Below are 8,752 nucleotides of genomic sequence, written 5' to 3'. Positions count from 1 at the left end.
ATTGAAAAGTTGTAAGAAACAAGGCCAGATTAGTTGCTCAAGGATATTCACAACAGGAAGGAGTCGACTATGACGAAACATTTGCTCCAATAGCTCGACTGGAGTCTATAAGAATCCTTCTGGCATATACATCTTTTAAGGGATTCAGGCTATTTCAAATGGACGTCAAAAGTGCCTTCTTGAATGATTTTATTGAAGAAGAAGTATACGTGAAGCAACCTCCTGGGTTTGTAGATTCAAAGTTTCCCTATCATGTATATAAGCTAACCAAAGCGCTGTATGGACTGAAGCAAGCTCCACGAGCATGGTATGAAAGACTCAGTTCATTTCTTATTGATCATGGTTTTACAAGAGGTAAAGTAGACACTACTCTATTTACTAAAAAGTCATCAGAAGGTAATCTCATTATTCAGATTTATGTTGATGATATTATAATTGGTAGTGCTAATCCTCTTATGTGCAAGGAATTTTCAAATCTTATGCAAAGTGAGTTCGAAATGAGCATGATGGGAGAGCTAACGTTCTTTCTTGGACTACAAATCCAACAATCTGAAGAAGGAACGTTTATATGTCAGACCAAATACACAAAGGAATTGATTCAAAAATTCGGCATGAGCAATGCTAAAGCCATTGGCACACTAATGAGTCCTTCAACGAGCCTCGACAAAGACGAACAGGGAATCCCTGTTGATGAAACTAAGTATCGTGGAATGATTGGCTCACTTCTTTATCTAACTGCCAGTCGACCGGGTATTATATTTAGTGTCTGTAAATGTGCCAGGTTTCAGTCAACTCCTAAGGAATCACATCTGACTGCAGTAAAAAGAATTATTCGATATCTTATTGGAACTGCCTCTCATGGCTATGGTATCCTCGCTCTAACACGTTTAAATTAGATGTTTTTTCAGATGCTGATCTTGCAGGTGATAAGGAAGACAGAAAAAGCACAAGTGGAACATGACAATTACTTGGTAAAGCATTGATTTCCTGGAACAGTAAAAAACAAGCATCAGTTGTACTATCTACTACTGAAGCTGAATACATCGCTATTGGACAATGTTGTGCATAATTATTGTGGATCTCTCATCAACTTGGTGACTATGAACTTTCTTTTAAACCTATACCAATTTTCTGTGATAATTCTAGTGCTATATATCTCTCTAAAAATTATGTACATCATTCTAGGGCAAAGCATATAAATATCAAGCATCACTTCATTAGAGAACATGTCCTTAAGGGAAATATAGAAATATCTTTTGTTGGAACAACTGATCAATTAGTGGATATTTTTACCAAGCCTTTATTAGAAGAGAGATTTTGTTCACTAAGAGAATTACTTGGCATTATTTGCATTAATAGTTAATATAGGACCTATGTGCCATTATTTTATTTTGTATGTCAAATGTTCTATATCTTTTCTTATTCATAAATTACGCCTCCAATTTTCCTCCTTTTTCCTCTCTTTTCACATCAGTCGCAGAGTTCAAAGAAGGAAAGCAAATCATCGCGTCTGATCAACTGACGCCTTTTCCTTTTTTGTACTCAACCATCAGAAACCCTCTTTTTAATGCTGAACTTTCTTTTCAATCTCCATTGTCTCTATCACCTAAAAAACCCTTCTCCGAAAACTTGCCCAACCAAACACTTCTTCAATGTCCAAACAACGTAAAAATCCCTCTGCCTCAACTAGGAAGAACACCCGCTCCAGGGCAAAGCCCCCTTCTCAGCCCCCTGAACAGGTAGACCTAGGGTCTGATCATTCTGAGGGGTTTGCCTCTTCTCAGGCGGACTTCTCTGATCATTCTCAACCTTTAGGAGAAAAAGCCTTGGGAAAAAGACTCATGGAAGAGCCCCTTGTTTCCTTCACTCCAAAGAAATCAAAAATCGACCTTTCCAGTTCTCTTGATTCCGAACTCAATTTCTAGGATTCTCCAAATAGGGACTTCTTTATCGCCCTACAATTTCCATCGAGCGGCGGGTAGAATCCTTTGCAGACAACTTAAATACGCGACGGGGTATTGTAAGTGGCAGAGTGGCCTTGCTGCCACGATCCACTGAGATTCAGCCCTTTGTCGCTCCGATTCGTCCCTCCCCTTCCAAACCAAACAATTTCTAAATTTTCCGGAGGATATATTGATTTTTTGTAAGAAAAGCACTTTGACAAAAAAGATTCGATCTCCACTCGATACAAAGATCTACTTTTCACTGAAATTCTTATTTACACTTTACCATTAGATCTGAGAAATCCTCGACTATTCAAGGATTTATCTTTCAATCATTGTCAGAGGGAAAGTTCATTTATTCCATATCGGGTCTTGACTCAATTTTCACCTCGATCTCGGCTTCAAAAATGATCCGAAGGGAAGAAATTTAAACTTCTACTGGTATCACGGCTTCAGTGCCATAAACCAATCAAGTAAGGGCGGCTTCATTTGAATTTGATTTAGGCTTACTGTTCCAATTCTCTGTTTATTTTCTTACACTCCTTATCTTCAACACATCTGCTTCTTGATTCATTATTTCGAAATCTGACAGCGTTTTAGGATCTGGGCATGAAGTCCGCAAGCATGTCATGTTATTAAAATCTGGATTTATAGAACTGACAAGAGAATAAGAAAGGTGACAAGATTAAGAAATGAGACATTCATGGATGATGAAATATCGATTTCATTTATTTGAATATTTAAAAAAAAGATAGAAGGGTTTACATCAGAATATAAGACAGTAAAGTAAAAACATTCGGATGACACACTGAAATAACTCGAAAGGAAAAAAAAGATAGCAAGACCGGCTACCGAGACTCCCATCTGATAGGGCTTTTAGGGTTGGCGCCCGTTTTTTGTTTCTCTTCTGCCGCGACAATGGCAACTATGACTTTCAATACTGGATCAAATTCCCATCATCAAATCATTCCAAGCAGGCCATGTCCTATTGCTCAAATCTGGTAAAGTCAATCCCACATTTGCCTTCATTTTTTTATTTTTTACCGCCAACTTGCCTACTTGCCTTTTCTTGATCTTGGATCAACAACAATGGTGCTTGTTCCATTTGTTGAGAAGATGTTTTACTTCCGAGGATCTTGGATTGTTTGCGTGACTCGCCATTGCAAACCAACAAACCGACCACCTTTAATTAGCTTTTATTTCAAAACAAACAAGCATGTTTGAATAAACACTCTCTCTTCTTCTATTTTTTTTTCTTTTTTCTTTTAGCCACTTTTTCTCTTCTCTTTTTTATTTACTTACTTTTTTTTCTTTTCAAAATGATGCGATCGAACCTGATGTGGATTGCCTACGTATCATGTGGAGACATGAACCAAATCTTGCGTAGTTCGGGAAGATCAAGAATAAAATAAATAAACTAACTTTTTTTTTACTTTTTAAATATAAAAAAAATCTAATCATAAAAGCTCCTAATAAGAAAAATATTTTTGACCTTTTTGAAATCTCTATCTCTTTTTTTTATTAAAAATTTTCGAAAGAAAGACTTTTAAAAAGAAAGAAAAATATTTTTGGATTTCTATTTTTGGTAATTTTTGAAAGAAAGAAATTTTTTTTTTTTGGATTTCAAATTTTTTTTTTTTTGAATTTTTTGGAGAAAGACTTCTAAAGAAAGTGGAAATATTTTTGGATTTTTGAATTTGACGTCTTAAAGAAAGACTTCTAAAGAAGGAATTAAAGAAGAATATTTTTTTGGATTTTTGAAAATTGGGGGCCGGAACCGATGAGGTTTGCCTACGTATCTCACATCCGATGAGAATCAGACCCGTGCAGTTCGTAAATATTTCGGGAATAGGATGACACTTTTTGAAAAATTCAGGCTTATTTTGATAATCTTTTTGGGGTGAATACCGAGATTTTTTTTTAAACAGGGTAAATTTTCTCTCTTATTTTCTCCCTTCTGGTTTTTCCTCAATTTTTATATATATATTTTTTAGAAACCGGTCAACATGCACAAGCCGAATCAAACATAATGCACAAGTAGCACATAAGATGCATCAGGATGGTCTTGCAATTCTCGGGTACACCTGTCCTAGACGGACCCAACCCCTGTGTTGAGTCCCTAAAGTCAATGCACATGATGCAAACAAACGTTCCTACTAGGGATCCGGCATGAGGCTATGTTATTCTAGGTTTAAATCCTGGGGGGAGTGTTTTAGACCTGGCTTACCCAAGCGGACAGCTCGAGCCGAGGTGGGGGCAACGTACCGGGAGCACGAAAGTCTACCCGGCCTAGTTACTTGACCCAGCCTCGTTCTAAATGGTATGACTTCTAACAGAAAAGTGGGCCACGCGCACGTGTGCACCATAAATTCAGAAGACTCAGAAGGGAGACGTAAGAAGACACTTTAATACAATTCAAATAATATCAAAACGGTAAATAAGCGGAAATTAGCACATTAGGCCAAAGCACAGTAATGACATCAAATTAATAAAGCCAAGTATAGATCACATTACAAGCTCAAATTCTTATTATCCCCAGCACAGTAATGACATCAAATTAATAAAGCCAAGTATAGATCACATTACAAACTCGAATTCTTATTATCCCCAGCACAGTAATGACATCAAATTAATAAAGCCAAGTATAGATCACATTACAAGCTCGAATTCTTATTATCCCCAGCAGAGTCGCCATAGCTGTCACACCTCCTTTTACCCCGAGGAGATAAGGAAAGAAAGGAGTTTTTCCAATTTAAGTGACATTAATCGAAATGGGATTATTTATTTATTTCAGAGTCGCCACTTGGGATAATTTATGGTGTCCCAAGTCACCGATTTATTTTAAATCCCAAATCGAGGAAATTTAACTCTGTTTAAAGTCCGCGAAACCAGAAGACCGGGTAAGGAATTATGTTAACCCGAGAGAAGGTGTTAGGCACTCCCGAATTCCGTGGTTCTAGCACGGTCGCTTTAATAATTATACTTGGCTTAACTAATTCTGGATATTTTATGTTCTAGAGAAATTTGTGCACTTTTACCTTAAACCGCTTTTAATTGCTTGATTACTTGTAATTACAGAATTATCTTGAAACGAATCACGCGTACGTGTATTCGTTTTATTTGGTGTGTCAGGAATCATGTCACACGTATGTGTATATAATTAATAACATTTTATTATTTTTAAGATTGTTTTGTCAAAGTTGCGCGAACGCATACTTTGCCCTTAATTTGGGAAATCATAACTATGTCAAGCAAACGTGTACATGATCATGATAACGGATTGGTTAACACGCCCCTAAAGCATACTAGCTTATTCAGAGTATTCCGTTTATTTATCTTTTTTGATCCGAAATATTTGTTTATATATATCTTTATTATTTGGCTTAAATTAATTTTAAACAAAGTTATATTGATTAACGCATCTTTTACCTATAATCCGCTTTTAATTGTTGAACTTTTAATATCCTTGACTAAGACGCGTATTCGCGATTTTATCCTACGCTCACTAAGACACATATCTGTGACCTTAACTTGTGTATCGTACCTAAAAGATCGAAGTAACCTCGTACTAATTACAAAAAAATTTATTTCTATTAAAATATTTGTGTAAAAAATGTGTAGCCATGATCTTGTAATTTTTTATTTAATCCTGAGACGTGGAATCGAGACCTCAATTAGGACATTATATTGTTCACCCATTTATGATTGAACAATCTGACATTGTATTTAAGCTAATATTTTTGCTTTTTTTTTTTTAAAAGAAAATCAACTCACACTCCATCTCAAAATAATCTAATGTGCCAAAAGTACATTATATAATTCTAATTAAATTTAAACTCCAAAAGACAATATTATGTAACTACATTCACATCAGACAAAGTATAGAAAGATAAAATCTATTACCTTAAACAAACCTAAAACTAGTAACACTGTAAACGTAATGCTTATACAAATGGGCTAACAACTTAAAACCTTAAATTTAAACAAGCATTGTTTCATTCACTAACTGCATTACAAATTGGAGTTAGAATAATGAAAATTATCTCATCCAATTTATTATCACAAATTAAACTCAAAGTAATTTAAACAGATAACATCAAATATGAATTATCTAATAAAGATAAAGACTACACAAAAGAAATGCTAACGCAAAGAATCATCAGATTAAAATGGAGATGACTTGATATCATACTCAAAATTAATATCTTCACCAAAATAGCATTAAATATTGAGAAGCTTAAAAGTTACATATTTACTCATGACATAATTTAAAATACTAGCAAAATGAAAGACTGACCTTTTGTAGAAAATGAAAATAGAGAAATCCGATGCTCTATCGGAATATCGAACCAAAGCGGGAGATCACGAATGGAATAACTAACCGGAAACCTCAAATCCGATCTCAAGTATCCTTTATTCCAAAACCAAGTTTACTAAGAGAGATAGTGAAGAAACTTTTTGTGAGCAAACCAGTGTGCGTTCATGTATGAAAATCTCAGTGCTCTTAATTAGACTAAAAATCAATATTTAATCTCCTTTGTCTGAAGAAAATAATCCCCCCTCTAATCTAATGTGTATGCCCAATATATATAGAATGTGTGTGAAGAGTGAGGCAACAAAANGCAGCAACTCAAGTAATATCAGAAGACAACTCAAGAATAGTGGAAAGTGAATCAAGAAACAATAGTCTTTCTTTTTGGAATTGAAACGAACGAAATGAACTCTTAAAAACTTGGCTATTTCTGAAATACTTCTTTGCTCTCTAAATCTTGCCCCCTCCTCCTCGATCTCTTTCTTTTGTGTCTATTTATAGAAGGAGATGACTGCAGTTTTTTTTTTTTTTGGTCAGATGTGTGTGTGTATGTGATATCGTGTATGAGTGACGTGAAATGTGGGGCAACGTGGGGTAATGGTGTGCAAATGATCGTGTGCAGGTGTAAAGAAAATGGGAACTGCTTTTGTGTACTTGGTCAACATGATGCTTAGGAAATCAAATATTGCAATTGAGGGCAATTTCTTGTCTCGTTATGTGAGATGTCAGAAGAAAAAAAAAATTATTAAAAGAAATGACATTATTTGCGTTGGCAAATACGTAGCCAAGAAACCCCGTGACATTTTTCTTTGGTCTTGCTTTTATTCTTTTTATACTCTTCTTTTTTTTTTAACAAAAAAAAATAGGAATATATATATATATATAAAAGAAAAAACTTAGAATTAGACTGTAATTAATTTTAAAGGAAACACTAAGAAAAGTATTAAAGTCATTAGCTCTCTTATTAAAAATTCTAATTAAAAGAAACTCTATATATATACATATTTTAATTTTTTTTTTATTTTTATTAAGAGTAAGATAAAAGTTCAAATTATTAAGATTAGACCTAAAAAAAATATATTTACACTAAAATAGTATAGAATTTGGGTGTGGTCAAAAATTAGTTGTTCACACTGTTCACAATGATGAAGAGCTAAGCGGACAAATCATTGAGTTAGGTCCAAAAGCTGCATTTCCGGAAGGAAAAATCCGACAAATATGGAATGAGTGCAGGTACCTTGAGCCTAAGACTATAGTACAGGATCAGGCTAAAGGCGAAGTAGACCCCAAATACTTGACCTGGTTTGGCAAAAGGTTTCAGATTCCCGAAAGACCTGCCAAAAGGCGACATGTACAACAATTCACTGACGGAGCCCAGGTACAGTGGGATTGGCTAGCCAAGGAAAAAGAATACCGGGCCAGGCAGGATAGGGGCGCTGGAGCAGCAAATCCGAGATCTTCAATTTGAAAAGAGTGTGCAAGCCGCGGCTGATGAAGGTGACAAAAAAAAACTGACCCAAGAGAATGAAGCTCTCAAGGCTCAAATCCGACAAATGAAAATAGCTGCTAAAAATCAAGAAAGAAGTCGGTCCAATGAGAGATTGATAAATAGGCTGAAAAAGCAGGTCTTAGAGGGCCAAGATGAGTTGGAGAAATCTAAGGGGAGTATGGCAAAACTCCGGGCACAATGGGCAAAGAAGACAGAGGAAAGAGCCCAATTTGTGCAACAAATAAAAAGAAATTATGAGGGAACCATTGCTAATCTGAAAAGAAAGATGAACACCCTTGAAGATAAGGCAGCCCGGCAGGACAAAGAATTTCAGGCTGAAAGGGAACAGTGCTGTAGGCTAATGGCCGAGATGGAAAAAGAAATAAAGCTGTTGCAAGACCATCATTTCCACGACTCCCAGGTGTTAGAGGGTCGCAACCAGCAGATAAGCCGACTCCTCCAGGAAAAAGGCCAGATCAGGGAAAGAATTAGAGGCATTGCAGATTATATTGTCATGAAATGTCAAGTCGGCGAAAGAATGGGTCGTACCACTTTCTTTGCTACAGTGATGATATTTGTTCATCAGGTTATGAATGATTTGGAGCAGTTACAAAGGGGTCTTGCACGTAGGCCCGCGGCGATGCCGAATGATGCCCTGCGGGCCCCAGGATTTGAAGCTTTGATGTACTCTTGATCTAGTTTTAATCATCGAGTCTGTATTTTGTTATTTTGAGTCTGTTTTTGTAGTTTCCTTTTCAAGAAAAACAAGTAGTCTAGTATCTTTGTAATCAGAGTTTTATTAATGAAAAAGTGAAAACCTAAAAAATTATTTCCTTATTTTTGCGTTTATTTGCAAGAACTACGTTTGGTCTGATTCATGCGAGGTCATGATACGTAGGCAATCTCCATAGGATTCGACCGTAACTAAAAACAAAAAAGGGAAAACAAGAGAAAAGAGAGCAAGAGAAAAGGAAAGAAAAGAGCGGAATAACAATTTTGAGGAAAAGA

General features: G+C 35.7%; 1 protein-coding gene across 1 annotated transcript; it reads left to right on the top strand.

Annotated features, from left to right (window-relative positions):
• Positions 1-497: 497 nt before the first annotated feature.
• Positions 498-961, top strand: LOC109243377 (uncharacterized mitochondrial protein AtMg00810-like). The gene is made up of 2 exons (XM_019410303.1): positions 498-867; positions 924-961. The coding sequence occupies exons 1-2, from the start codon at positions 498-500 to the stop codon at positions 959-961; spliced, it is 408 nt and encodes a 135-aa protein (XP_019265848.1).
• Positions 962-8,752: the final 7,791 nt, after the last annotated feature.

The sequence above is a fragment of the Nicotiana attenuata genome, unplaced genomic scaffold (assembly GCF_001879085.1).
Source record: "Nicotiana attenuata strain UT unplaced genomic scaffold, NIATTr2, whole genome shotgun sequence".
Lineage (NCBI taxonomy): Eukaryota > Viridiplantae > Streptophyta > Magnoliopsida > Solanales > Solanaceae > Nicotiana > Nicotiana attenuata.
This window is presented reverse-complemented; position numbering and strand designations above follow the sequence as displayed.